General features: G+C 45.6%; 1 protein-coding gene across 1 annotated transcript in view; it reads right to left on the bottom strand.

The window, feature by feature from the left end:
- Window positions 1-5,421: 5,421 nt before the first annotated feature.
- The window catches only part of dnhd1 (dynein heavy chain domain 1), a 283,483-nt gene continuing 274,593 nt past the window's right edge, over window positions 5,422-14,311 (bottom strand). The window contains exons 38-39 of the mRNA XM_072576637.1: window positions 7,142-7,842; window positions 5,422-5,766 (exon numbers count right to left, since the gene is read on the bottom strand). Coding sequence (XP_072432738.1) covers window positions 5,422-5,766; window positions 7,142-7,842 — 1,046 coding nt within the window. The remainder of the gene's footprint in view (window positions 5,767-7,141; window positions 7,843-14,311) is intronic.

Below are 14,311 nucleotides of genomic sequence, written 5' to 3'. Positions count from 1 at the left end.
CGCCAGACTACCACTGCGCCCCCTTTATCCGCTGGCTTGATGGTGAGGTTGGGATTGGAGCAGAGGGATTGGAGGGCTGCGCATTGTGAGAGTGAGAGGTTGGAGTGGGGGAGGAGGAACGACAGGTTGAGGCGGTTAATGTCCCGGCGGCAGTTGGAAATGAAGAGGTCGAGGGCAGGTAATAGGCCAGCGCGGGGTGTCCAGGTGGATGCAGTGTGTTGGAGGTGGGCGAAGGGGTCCTCGGAAGGTGGGCGGGAGTCCTGATTGTGAAAGTAAGCTCGGAGGCAGAGGTGACGGAAGAATTGTTCGATGTCACGGCGTGTATTAAATTCATTGATGCGTGGATGGAGGGGTTGAAGGTGAGTCCTTTGCTGAGGACTGATCGTTCGTCCTCAGTGAGTGGGAGGTCTGGAGGGATGGTGAAAACTCGGCAGGGCCGGGAGCTGGGATCTGGTGTGGGTGTGGAGCTGGGAGTGAGGTCGGAGACAGTACCTGGAGTGGGTGTGATGGTGGGGGGAATGGGGGTGGAGGCATGAGCAGGGGTAATGTTGCCCTCGGGGTTCTGGGGTGTGGGTATAGTGACAGTGGGGTCTGTGGGGGCCGTGTCAGCAGAATGCAGGTGAGTGGCGCTGGTGGGGGTGGAAGTGGTGGTGACCATGGCAGTAGGGGTGGCGGAGGTCACTGAGCATGTGGCATCAGCGATATGAGGGCCGGAAGTGGCTGTGGGAGTGGCCATGATGTGGGTGGAAGTGACATCATCACTCAGCGTGGGGGTGGTAGCTGCGTCAGCCGCATGGCTAATGGCATTTCCGAGGCCAGGGGAATCTTCTGGAATGTTTGAGGAGCGCTGGTTATGGAGGTGGGTGGATAAAAGTTTGTTGTACTTACAGTTTTTGATGTTTGAGATGGAATTGAAATACTGTTTGTTGAGAGTATGAATTCTCCTGAGGATGGAGTACCGAGTGGGTCCTTTGCAATTCTGAGAGAGTGTGGCCCTCAGCTGGGGCAGGGCTGACTGTAGAGAGGTTAGGTGACGGCGCATGTCATTGTTTTTACCTAGTATATTTGTAGATGACACAAAGGTTGGAGGGGTCATCGATAGTATCGAGGGCTAATGCAGGCTGCAGCACCTCATAGACAGGATGCAGAGCTGGGCTGAGAAATGGCAGATGGAGTTCAACCTAGATAAATGTCAAATGATGCATTTTGGAAGGTTGAACTCAAATGCTGAATATAGAATTAAAGACAGGATTCTTGGCAGTGTGGAGGAACAGAGGGATCTGGGTGTGCAAGTACATAGATCCTTCAAAATTGCCACCCAAGTGGATAGGGTTGTTAAGAAAGCATGTGGTGCTTTGGCTTTCATTAACAGGGGAATCGGGTTTAAGAGCCGTGAGGTTTTGCTACAGCTTGACAAGTCCCTGGTGAGACCACACTTGGAATATTGTGTCCAGTTCTGGTTGCCCTGCTATAGGAAAGATACAGAAGCTTTGGAGAGGGTGCAAAGAAGGTTTACCAGGATGCTGCCTGGACTGGAGGGGTGCCTTATGAAGAAAGGTTGAATAAGCTCGGACATTTCTCTCTGGAGAGAAAGAGGAAGAGAGGAGACCTGATCGAGGTGTACAAGATAATGAGAGGAATAGATAGAGTCAAGAGCCAGAGACTTTTACCCAGGGCAGGATTGACTGGTACGAGGAGTCATAGTTTGAAGATATTAGGAGGAAAGTATAAAGGAGACATCAGAGGTAGGTTCTTTATGCAGAGAGTTGTGAAAACCTGTGCCCACACCTCCTCCCTCACCTCCATCCAAGGCCACAAAATATCCATCAAAGTTTTACCTGCACATCCACTAATATCATTTATTGTATCCGTTGCTCCTGATGTGGTCTCCTCTACATTGGGGAGACTGGACACCTCCTAGCAAAGCGCTTTAGGGAACATCTCTGGGACACCCGCACCAATCAACCACACCGCCCCATGGCCCAACATTTCAACTCCCCCTCCCACTCTGCCGAGGATATGGAGGTCCTGGGCCTCCTTCACCGCCGCTGCCTCACCACCAGACGCCTGGAGGAAGAACGCCTCATCTTCCGCCTCAGAACACTTCAACCCCAGGGCATCAATGTGGATTTCACCAGTTTCCTCATTTCCCCTCTCCCCACCTCACCCCAGCTCCAACCTTCCAGCTCAGCACCGCCCTCATGACCTGTCCTACCTGCCTATCTTCCTTCCCACCTATCCACTCCACCCTCCTCTCTGACCCATCACCTCCATCCCCACTACCATTCATCTATTGTACTCTATGCTACTTTCTCCCCATCCCCACCTCCCTCTCATTTATCTCTCCACTCTGCAGGCACTCTGCCTTTATTCCTGACGAAGGGCCTTTGCCCGAAACGTCGATTTTCCTGCTCCTCGGATGCTGCCTGACCTGCTGTGCTTTTCCAGCAACACTCTAATCTAGACCCTGTTCTGTGCTGTACCTTTCTATGTTCTATGATATCTGGTCAACATGGATGAGTTGGACTGAAGGGTCTGTTTCCATGCTGTACATCTCTCTGACTCTATGTCCCATAGCCTTGACTGTTGTGACATTTCAAGTGTTCATCCAAGTAATTTTTTAAGGTTGTGAAGTTTCCCGCCTCAACAACCCTTCCAGGCTGTGCATTCCAGATTCCCACCATCCTCTAGATGGAAAAAGTATTTCCTGAAATACATCTAAACTTTCTGCCTTTCACTTTAAAATTATGGCCCTTTGTTATTGAACAAGAAGGTGATGTTGAACTTCTACAAGGCACTTGTTAGACCTGAGCTGTAGTATTATATATCAGTTGTGAGTGCCACACTATAGGTAAGATGTGAATGCTGGATATAGGTTTCATTTGGCTGGTGATGTAATTTCCTGTGGTAACATCATTTCCTATGGTGATGTCCAAGTCGAAGTGGTGTACTTCCTCATCCAGCTATCCTTACATACAGATGAGGAAGGGCACCACTTTGACTGGGACAACAGGTCCATCTCAGGACAAGCCAAACAGAGACATACACGAGAATTCCTAGAAGCATGGCATTCCAGCTGGAACTCTATCAACAAACACATTGACTTGGATCCTATATACCAACCCTGAGAAAAAGAACAGGAAATGGTATCACCATAGGAAATGATGTAACCACAAGAAATGACATCACCAACCAAGGAAACCCCAACATATAAATAGAAAGTGGGCTACACCACCAGAGCTTTGTCTGGAGGCTCACTGAAGACGTTACCTAGTATGGTGACAAAATGTCTGAAAACAAACCTTCCAACTTGGCAAGCAAACCTATATCCAGAGGCATAGAGTTAAGATTAGATGATTAGATTACTTACAGTGTGAAACAGGCCCTTCAGCCCAACAAGTCCACACCGACTCTCCAAAGAGCAATCCACCGAGACCCATTCCCCTACATTTACCCCTTCACCTAACACTACGGGCAATTTTCTATGGCCAATTCATCTAATCTGCACATTTTTGGACAGTGGGAGAAAATCAGAGCACCTGGAGTAAACCCACACAGACCCTGGGAGAATGTGCAAACTCCACACAGACAGTTGTGAGAATTGAACCCAGGTCTCTGGCGCTGTGAGGCAGCAGTGCTAACTACTGTGCCATCATGCCACCAACAAAGTGTTGTGCAATTGAGGCAAGGGTGTTGTAAGAAAAAGATGATTTAGCAAATTGTTGGAAGGTCAGCACTGAGGGAATGCCGCAGTGTCAGAGGGTCAGTGCTGAGGGGATGCTGCACTGTCGGAGGGTCAGCGCTGAGGAACTGCCGCACTGTCAGAGGATCAGTGCTGAGGGAGTGCCGCACTGTTGGAGGATCAGTGCTGAGGGAGTGCTGCACTGTCAGAGGGTCAGTACTGAGAGAGTGCCACACTGTCAGAGGGTCAGTGCTAAGGGCGTGCCATGCTGTCTGAGGGTCAGTGCTAAGGGAGTGCTGCACTGTCGGAGGGTCAGTACTGAGAGACTGGGCACTGTCGAGGGTCAGTGCTGAGGAAGTGGGCACTGTTAGACGGTCAGTACTGAGAGAGTGGGGACTGTCGGAGGGTCGGTGCTGAGGGAACACGCAATGTTGAAGGGTCAGTGTGCTGACGAAGTGCCGCTCTGTCGGAGGGTCCAAGCTGAGGGAGTGCAGCATTGTCAGAGGATCAGTGCTGAGGGAACACCATACTGTCAGAAGCACAATCTCTCCTATGGACATAAAGTGAGCCTCTATTGTCCTGTTTTGATGGATGTTAAAAGATTTCTTGACCTGTTTGAAGCCAAGAGGTGCAGTGGAGTGCCACAGGGATCAGTGCTGGGGTCACAATTATTTGCAACATAGATTAATGACTTGAATGAGGAAAGTGAATATTATCAGCAAGTTTGCAGATGACACAAAGTGATTGGAAAAGCAGGTAGTGAAAATGACACACAGAGTTTATGGAGGGATGTGGGCATGTTAACTGAATGGGCATAAACTTGTCAGTTGGAATATAATGTGGGAAATGTGAAGTACTTTGGCAGGAGGAGTACAGGAGCAAATATTATTTAAATGGAGAAAGCACTGAGGGATTTGAGAATCCTCATCCATGAATCACAAAATGATGTCATCGAAATTCAGCAGGTAATCAGGAAGGCCACTGTTTCAAAGGGAATGGAGTATCAAAGCAGGGAAATTTTGCTAAAACTATACAAGGCAGTAGTCTGATAACAGCTGGAATACAGTGGTTCCCTTTTCTAAGGAAAGATAGACACTTTTCTGCTGTTGATTTTATAGGCCATTCAGAGAAGGTACATTCAGCTGATGCCGGTTATGGAGGGGCTGTCCTTATGAGGGGTTCAGTAGGTTGGTCCTGTATTTATTTGAGTTTAGAAAAATTAAAGGTGACTTTATTGAAACATTGCAGATTCTTAGGGATCGTGACAGAGTAGATGCTGAAAGGTTGTTTTCTGATGTGAGAGAGTCTTGGACTGGGGGGAATCATCTCAGAATAAGGAAGAGCTTATTTATGATAGAGATGAGGGAAAATTTCTTCTCCCAGAGGGGAGTGAATCTGTGAAATTCTTTATCACAGAGGGCTGTGAAGGCTGGGTCATTGAGTCAAGGCTAAGATGGACAGGTTTGTAATCAGTGAGGGGATCAAGGGTTCCGGGGAAAAGGCAGGAAAGTGGAGTCGAGGATTATCAGATCAGCCATGATCCCACTGAATGGCGAAGCAGAAAACAGTCTTATTGCCATGAGGCTAAGATTCCATTTTTGTGGGCTCCCAGGAAACTGGTAGTTTTGCATGTCACTGGATTAAGATAATTTCCAGCAGTTTGATTTTACAGCAATTAAATTTATTATTCTGTTTATTTTTCATTTAGCTCAGGGCAATGTTGATCTTGAACATTAGCTTCAGATGACGCTCACAATGTGAACTCGTCGTTGTGTGCAGACCAAAGGGTCCATCCTTGACTCGAGGGGTAAGTGGGTGATCACATTGCTGTCTTGCAGGTCCACCATAATGTTCTCTGCTCCCTGGTAGACTGGGCACTTGTAGAATGGGTAAAGGTGCTGGGTGCTGATTGCCTCATTATGTTCTGCCCTCAGCCACACTGCTGGAATGTTGCAGGGTTTGATGGAGAGAGTATCCTGCAGGAGGCTGTGTGTCGTGTCCCAGAGTGCGTTATGTATCCTGAGGCCGGTTATGTAGATACCATCCACAGGGGGGGTGGTGGGAGGGAGGGAACTACCCAAGACCTGAAACATATTAAACAAATGTCTTGACACTGATCAGCATCTCATGGACAGACTGGCTTCACTCAGAGTGATACTATCAACTGTTTGCAGAGAGAGCCCAGTTCAACCCTTCACCTCCAAACGATTCCAGGCAGGAGCAGGAGAGAAACATGAGGAGATACTGACCAGTCAGCAGCAGGTAACTGAGGGCAATCAACTAACACGGTCACATTCCGGGTGTGTGATCCAGTCACATTCCGGGTGTGTGATCCAGTCACATTCCGGGTGTGTGATCCGGTCACATTCCGGGTGTGTGATCCGGTCACATTCCGGGTGTGTGATCCAGTCACATTCCGGGTGTATGCTCTGGTCCAGTTTGTGATGTTGGTGTCACTGACAAGACAAGCATTTATCACCCATCTTTAATTCCCACTTCATGGGCTCTGGAGTCACATGGTCACCATTGTGGGAGTCTGGAAGGCACCGCCTGGGAGGAGGGGAGGAGAGGCATGAAACCTCACAACCTCCAATAAGTACTTGGTGTGCACTTGAAATCTCGTAACATTTAAGGCAATGGGCCTGGTGTAGACTAAATGGGCTGAAGGGCCTCTTCTCTACTGTCTGACTCTGTAAGGTCAATTCTTTTTATAATTGACTTCAAATGTCACTGTAAGCCTTGGTGGGATTTGAACCCATGCCTCCAAAAGCTCTGGGTTACTATTTCAGTGGCATGACCACTACACCAGCACCTCTCCTGAGTGCCACCATTTCTGCTCTTCCTCCATGGTCCTGCAAAATAATTCCCCTTTAAGTATTTCTCCAGTTCCCTTTTGAAAGGTTCCTGTTGAGTCTGTTCCCACCACCCCTTAAGGCAGCATGTTCCAGATCACAGCAGCTCGTTAAGGGAAATAAATCCTCATCTCCTCACCTGGTTCTTTGGAGAATAACTTCCTGCACAAGGAAGTTAGTGAGAGGAGCAGGGAACCACTTGGTTTCATTTTGAAAATGCTCGGAATGAAAGCACATTGAAGGGAATGGAATCCTGGATCAATAAACTGTTTTAATTTAATTGTGCTCCTCTCTCTCTCTCTCCAAAACTCCCAGAGATTCACCCAACCAGGGGTTTTGCTCTGGGAGCCCTTCTTCATGAACATACCAGTTTTCTGAAGCTGAGGGATTGGATTGAAGTCTGAGAAGGAGCCAGTATTCCTCAGAGAGAATGGGTCTGAACCAGGAAGTAACTGGCCTATTGGTTTAGCTTTGTTGTAGACACTGAAATTGGAGAGGATCAGAGGTTGGGGTCGGTAAGGGAGCTGGATACGTTCTGGTCTCTGCTCTGCAATGTTAAGTCCCAAGACTTGCCCAAGCCCAGTCTGACATTGCTGCAATGACATACCTGACTTTGTATGCTGTATCCGTTCAGGTCGAGGTGCTCGGACTGAGCTTTCTGCTGCAGCAGAGCGCTGAGTAACAGCCGTGGATGCTGAAATGCTGTCAGGTTGTAGGAGACAGGAGCCTCTGGACCAGCCAAGTAATTGTTCAGCAGTTCCAGCCTGGTCCTCAGGAGCTGTACCCACTGCAGGATTGGTGCTCTCACTCGGCTCAGTGACTCCCAGACACCAGGAAGGTGGCCAGACCTCAGTGATTCAATCATGTCATCTGACTCAAGGTTGGAGAGTCTGGATCCTTCCAGAACATGCATCACATTGTTGAGATCACATAGGACCTGGTCAACCAAATGCTTGAAATGAGATCTTTCCCTTAGGAGGAACCTCCTAATGGGCTCTGCACTGAGCCACTTCCCTTCTCTATCTTCAATCTCAGGGTTAGTTGTCATTGAGGTCTTCAGATCCTGGAGAATGTCCAGAATATCAGTCACCAGGGCTACCACTCTCTCATTGCGGCTGATGTCTATGTGACCAGGGTGACCAGGGATCTGGGCCATGAACAGAATTGTGTTCATGAATTCACTGTTCTGGATAAACAGCTGTTCCTCAAAACCATTGCAAATTCCAATTGTGACAGATTCAATGGAGTTGGACATGTGGTTGATCCGTTTCTCAATGTCTTGATGTGTCAGATTTGTCAACGGTGTCCCTGGAACAGAAGCGAAAACAGAGGACCATGACTTGGAATTCATTATTCTCCGAATTCTCCTATTCTCAGTGCGCCTCGCTATCAGACAGCGTTCCTCACACAACTAATGACTGAGGTCCTGGCCAAGGTGGGGGTAAAACAGAGCGTGAAGGATCAGTCGGAAGAAGAATTGAAATCCAGGAGGGAATCAGTAAATTTGAGAATTGAGGGAAAGCTTCAAATCTGCATGTGAAAGGTTTTCGAGATTGATGAGAATGTGGAGCAATCACATCTTTGTTGAATGATGGAACAGGCTCAGAAGGCTGATTAGCTGACACTTGCCCCTAATCTGGGTGTTTCTACGCTAAAAAAAGAGGCTGGAGGGCTAACTGCTGTCAGGTAACATGGAGATTGGTAAGGAAAGAGGTACCATTAATTAACAGTGACACTTACCCCAGTTGCTACACACAGACACTGCGAGTGGGAAACTACCATCAGTCCAAAACACCATTGTGTCTCCCCCACATTTGAGCAATGTTGTATATGATTTTCAGGATTGATGTCATGCCAGCTACACCGGTCAGACCATCCCAGAGATTGGTTGATCAAATCAAACCATTTGTCAAAGGTACCACATTCACAAACATCCACTCCCTCCACCACTGACACTTCGGAGCAGCAGTGTATACTATCTACAAGATGCACTGCAGAAACTCACCGTAGATCCTTAGAGAGCACCTTCCAAACACGTGACCACTTCTATCTCAAGAAGCAGATACATGGGAACACCATAAGTCACTCACCATCCTGACCTGGAAATATATCCTTCACCATTCCTTCACTGTCACTGTGTTAGAATCCTGGAATACTTCTAACACATGAACTATTGTGGTTGTGAAGCAGTCAACTCACCATCACCTTCCCTAGGGGCAACTGGGGACGGCAATAACTGTTGGCCAGCCAGTGACATCTGTGTCCCATAAAAATCAATCCAACCAGTCACAAAACACAATGTCAACTGTTTGGTGATCCCACAAATGGGCAGCACAATAACTGATTTAAAGTAACCCAATGTTCAGAACATGATTTATTATGCTTCCTACCATTGACATACACATTCATATGCGGGGACCCATTTTGTGCAAACAACAGGAATGTGTTCAAACTTGTGCATCTTTTTTAAGTTACCCAGGAGCTGGGCAGCCTCTAGTTTCCTGTTGCCTTCTCGATGGCAGTGCCTCATCAAATTAGAGTTGACCAGTTCTTTCTTCTTTCCTCCTGCAATGTGAATTGCTATGATGGTTTTCAAACAGTCATATGTTTGTCCTGATTAGTGCAAGATGAAAAGCTTCAACCACATCTCTCTTTTCAGCAATATTGAAGAGTTAGCAGGTATGTTATGAAGATGTGGGTGTACCTTTAAGAGAGTGAAGGACTTTGCAAATACACTGAGAGCTGGAGAATTTACAAAGTATTACAAAGTAACATTTGATTAAGAACAAACAGCACTCACTAAGTTGTTGTGAGACAAAAAACACAAATTTGAATTCGGCCAATCAATTTAAATTATACACCAAAAAATATCAAACTCCAATCCAATTTTAATTTAGTATATTGACAATCTTAAAAGTCAACGACACAACCAATGCTTTTGGGGTACAAGTCTGGGGAAAATTAAACAGTTGAGAGGAGAACTGCCAATGAAAACGGCCATACTTTTAGAATTAGCAAAGAAGTTAGATCTCGCTTTAACCAAGGTCAAAAGTAAAGCTGAAATTGTAAGGGAATTACTCAAACACATAAATGTGTCAGAGAAACAGACAAGTGCAGTAGAGGTAGAAAAACTTAAATTAGAACTGAGGAAAATGGAGTTAGGAGATAAACAAAGAGAGAGGAAAAAGAGAGAGAGAGAAGGTTCTTGGCTGAGCAAAGAGAGAAAGGAGAAAGAGAGAGTGAATTTGAACTTGAGAAGTTCCGATTTAGCAAAGTCAAGTTAACAGGATGGAGATTAAAAGAGAAGGTAACGATGTATACAAATATGTCAAAACTCTGCCATATTTTGATGAAAAAGATGTTGAAGCCTTCTTTATTTCATTTGAAAAATTTGTTAGGCAGATGGAGTGGTCCAAGGAATAATGGGTAATGCTAGTTCAGACTAAACTGGTAGGCAGAGCAAGTGAGGTATTTGCTGCGATGCCAGATGAGGGGTCAAGAGATTATAAAGAGGTTAAACAGGCTATTTTAAGTCCTTATGAGTTGATACCAGAAGATATAGGCAGCAGTTCAGAAACACAAAGAAGGAACCAGGTCACACTTATGTTGAGTTCGAAAGAATTAAACATAGTCATTTTGATCGATGGGTGAGTGCTTTGAAAATAGATAGAACATTTAAGGCTCTAAGAGAGATCATTCTGCTGAAGGTTTTTAAAAACTCACTTCCAGAGATGGTAAGAATTCCTGTGGAGGAACAGAAAGCTCAGGAGGTGAGAAGGCCAGCAGAATTAGCAGATGAATACAAGTTGGTGCATAAGACAAGCCTTCCCGCCTCAGGCAACTGACTGTGTGGAGTTTGCACATTCTCCCCGTGTCTGCGTGGGTTTCCTCCGGGTGCTCCGGTTTCCTCCCACAATCCAAAGATGTGCAGGTCAGGTGAATTGGCCATGGTAAATTGTCTGTAGTGTTAGGTGAAGGGGTAAGTGTAGGGGAATGGGTCTGGGTGGGTGCGCTTCGGCGGATCGGTGTGGACTTGTTGGGCCAAAGGCCACACTTAAATAATCGAATCTAAACTAAGAGTAGAGATCACTGTTAAGAATTTACCACAGGATAAAAAAGAAGCCCAAGAGGGTGGACAGGAGATAAAAAGGTCTCAGGTGTTTCCACTGTGGTAAAGTGAGACACGTAAAGTCACAGTGCTGATCATTAAAGAAAGGCACTGTGGGAAAAGAAGCTAAACCAGTGACATTAGTGAAGGTAGTAAAGGAAACTCCAAGAAGAGCTGAGGACCTGCAGGAGAGTGCACAGCCTGGGCAGGGGCTGGGTATGGAATTAGTGCCTGATCACTACAAAGAGCTCACCTCTGGGGGTAAAGTTTACTCAGAAAGAACAGGGGGAGAAGGACAAGAAGTTTTAGTTTTGAGAGATACAGGATGTAACCAGTTGTTAATAGTGAGAGATAAGTGAATATGCACTCTTTCGGATCTGTTACCCGAGAGTGTGGTAATTTGTGGGATAGATGGATAGAAATTTAATGTACCCCTATGTAAGACCAGGTTGGAGTGCCAACTTAAGACTGGGGACGTTACAGTGGGAGCGATTGACAGAGTGTCAGTTCCAAGAATTCAATTTGTCCTTGGGAATGATTTGGCAGGATCTAAGATGTGAGTGGCACCCCTTGCTGTGGAGAAGCCCAAGGAAGACCAAGAAACTGAGGAGTGAAAACAGAAGTATCCTGGTATTTTCCCAGACTGTGTTATAACCAGATCCCACTATCATAAGTCACAGCACGAAGCTCAGTTAGCGGATACATTGTTTGACGTAATGATGCAGGAAAAACCTGCACAGGCAGAGGCCCAGACAGAAGTGTTTAGTCATGAAAGGCTCGGAGACTTGCAACAGCAAGACAAGACGATAAAAGATATATATGTGGATGCATACTCTGAAAAGGAGGCAGAGAATATTCCTGAAGGTTATTATCGGAAAGATAGAATCCTCAGACAGAAATGGAGACTACGACAGGTGAGTGCAGAGGACAAATGGGCCAAAGTGCACCAGATTGTAGCATACTGTAGCACATAAACCACCTGTACAATGTCACTGAGGGGTATGAAAGCCTCAGGCTAAGATACAAAAGCATTTCTATTGGCCTGGAATGCACAAGGATGTGGTTAATTTTTGCCGTACGTGTCATACTTATCAAAGGGTAGGAAAGCCACAGGTGGTAACAAAACCAGCCCTTTGTTGCCAATCCCCACATTCGAAGAACCTTTCACCTGGGTTATAATTAATTGTGTAGGTCCCCTCCCCAGAACTAAAAGTGGGAACCAGTACTTATTAACCATAATGGATGTGTCTACCAGATTTCCAGAGGAAATTCCATTACGGAGTATCAAGGCAAAAAGGGTGGTAGAGAAGTTAGTAGCTTTCTTCACACTGTATGGGCTACCCAGAGAGAGATTCAATCGGATCAAGGGTCTCGTTTTACTGCCAGACTGTTTAAGGGGATTATGGCTGGCTTAGGTCTACAGCACTTTAAATCCAGTGCATATCATCCTGAATCCTAGCGAGCTTTAGAAAGGGGGCACCAGACCTTGAAGACCACGTTAAGAGCATCCTGTCAGGATTATCCAAATGATTATTTGCCATTAGAGACGCCCCAAATGACTCTACCCAGTTCACTCCCGTTGAGTTAATATTGGGTCATAAAGTGAGAGGCCCTTTGAAATTAATTAAAGAAAAATTGAAAGACCAAAGTCGGAGATCTCACACTTGGATTATGTATCAGAGATGAGGCAGAGACTAAATTGAGTAGGTGAGTTATCTAAACAGCACGTAAAGAAGGCACAGTGTCGAATGAAGCAGGTGGCAAATAAAAGCTCTGAGACTCGGACATTTTTCCAGGGGATAACATGTTAGTACTGTTATCAGTGATAAAGCCAGGTTTAGTGGTCCCTATCAAATTGAGAAAAAGTTGAGTCAGGTGAAATATCTAGTAAAAATGCCAGGTAGGAAAAAAGGTATCGGGTATGTCATGTGAACATGTTGAAACCATATTATACTAGAGAGAAAGAACTGGAGAAACAGGTGTTAGTTACTGCCCTGCAGAGTGAGGAATCAAATCCAGATGATGTGGATTTTGAGGTGCCTCAAAATAGATTAAAAATGAAGAAGTCCTTGAGGAGTGGGATAAGTTAGTAAACAATCTGTCTCAGGAGCATAGAAAGATTTGTTACTGCAGTATAAGGACATATGTAAGAATCAGATGGGAGGGCTAATGCTATTGGACATGAAGTAGACATAGGGAATACTGCTCCGATAAAACAACACCCCTATCAGCTTAATCCTTTCAAAGCCAGAAGGAGGTGGAGGCCAGAAACCCCAGCCACTCTCACCTACATTAAAGACATCTCAGAAACCGTGGTTAGTTAATTATTCTCTATTATACATTAAGAAATAAAATTGTTAAGAAATCTGGGGTTAATACTCTAATGACAAGTATGAACCCATTATCCATTGTTGGAAAAACTATCTGGTTCACTAACATCATTTTGGGAAGGAAATCTGCCATCTTTACTCAGTATGGCCTACATGTGACTCCTGATCCACAGCAATGTGGTTAACTCTCAATTTCCCTCTGGGAAATTAGGGGTGGGCAATAAATGCTGGCCTAAACAGTGATGTTCTCATCCCGTGAATGAATAATAAGAAAAATATTGGGACCAAGAGATTCGATGTGGTATTTCAAACGGTCGGAACAAAATTCGAAATATGAAAAACAAAATGGGAAAATGAGGGTCAGAGAATAGCATTAAGGGACAGAGAGATAACCAATTACAAATACACCAAACTTCATAACTCAATTTTACTGAAGTAACAAAAACAAAACTAAAGGCTCTGTATCGAAATATACCTGACATTCATAACAAAGACCGAATATTGATAGCTCATAGTGAAGTAAATAAATATGATTCGACAGACACTACCAATTGGTCAAAGTCTGGTCCTGAACCTTTGAGGAAATGCAGAAGCTCGGTAAAGGTAGAGTACAATACTGTTCATCAACAATGGCATTTGTACAATAGTTTGGTTCAGGACATCAGGATGTGGAATAGTTTTGGGTGGTGATGAGGAATAGGAGAAGAAAGAAGTCACTTGTGGGAGGGATCTGATCCTCTACACATGTCCACAACCTTGCCAAAACAAACAAATAAATATTAGTGATAAAGGGACAGCAATAAGACTACGGGTAATAGTCATTGGACTTCAACATCATATTGAAGTTGGTATTCAAAGGTTGTGAGTTTGAGTCCCACCAGAGTTGGGTTTTAGTCATCTCCATGGTACTCAGTGGTTAGCACTGCTGCCTCACAGCACCAGGATCCCTGGTTCGATTCCAGCCTCAGGCCACTGTCTGTGTGGAGGTTGCACATTCTCCCCTGTGTCTGCATGGGTTTCCTCCAGGTGCTCCAGTTTCCTCCCACAGTCCAAAGATGTACAGGTTAGGGTGAATTGGACATGGGAAATTGCCCCATAGTGCCCAAGGATGTGCAGGCTAGGTGGGTTAGCCATGGGAAATGCAGGGTTACAGGGATAGAGTGGGTTGCTCTTCGGAAGGTCACTGTGGACTCGATGGGCTGAGTGGCTTAGGGTGACACGGTGGCTCATTGGTTAGCACTGCTGCCTCATAGCACCAGGGACCCGGGTTCGATTCCGGCCTCGGGCGACATTTGCAACATTTAAGAAGCATTTGGATGGGTATATGAATTGGAAGGGT

This window comes from Chiloscyllium punctatum, chromosome 9 (genome assembly GCF_047496795.1).
Source record: "Chiloscyllium punctatum isolate Juve2018m chromosome 9, sChiPun1.3, whole genome shotgun sequence".
Lineage (NCBI taxonomy): Eukaryota > Metazoa > Chordata > Chondrichthyes > Orectolobiformes > Hemiscylliidae > Chiloscyllium > Chiloscyllium punctatum.
This window is presented reverse-complemented; position numbering and strand designations above follow the sequence as displayed.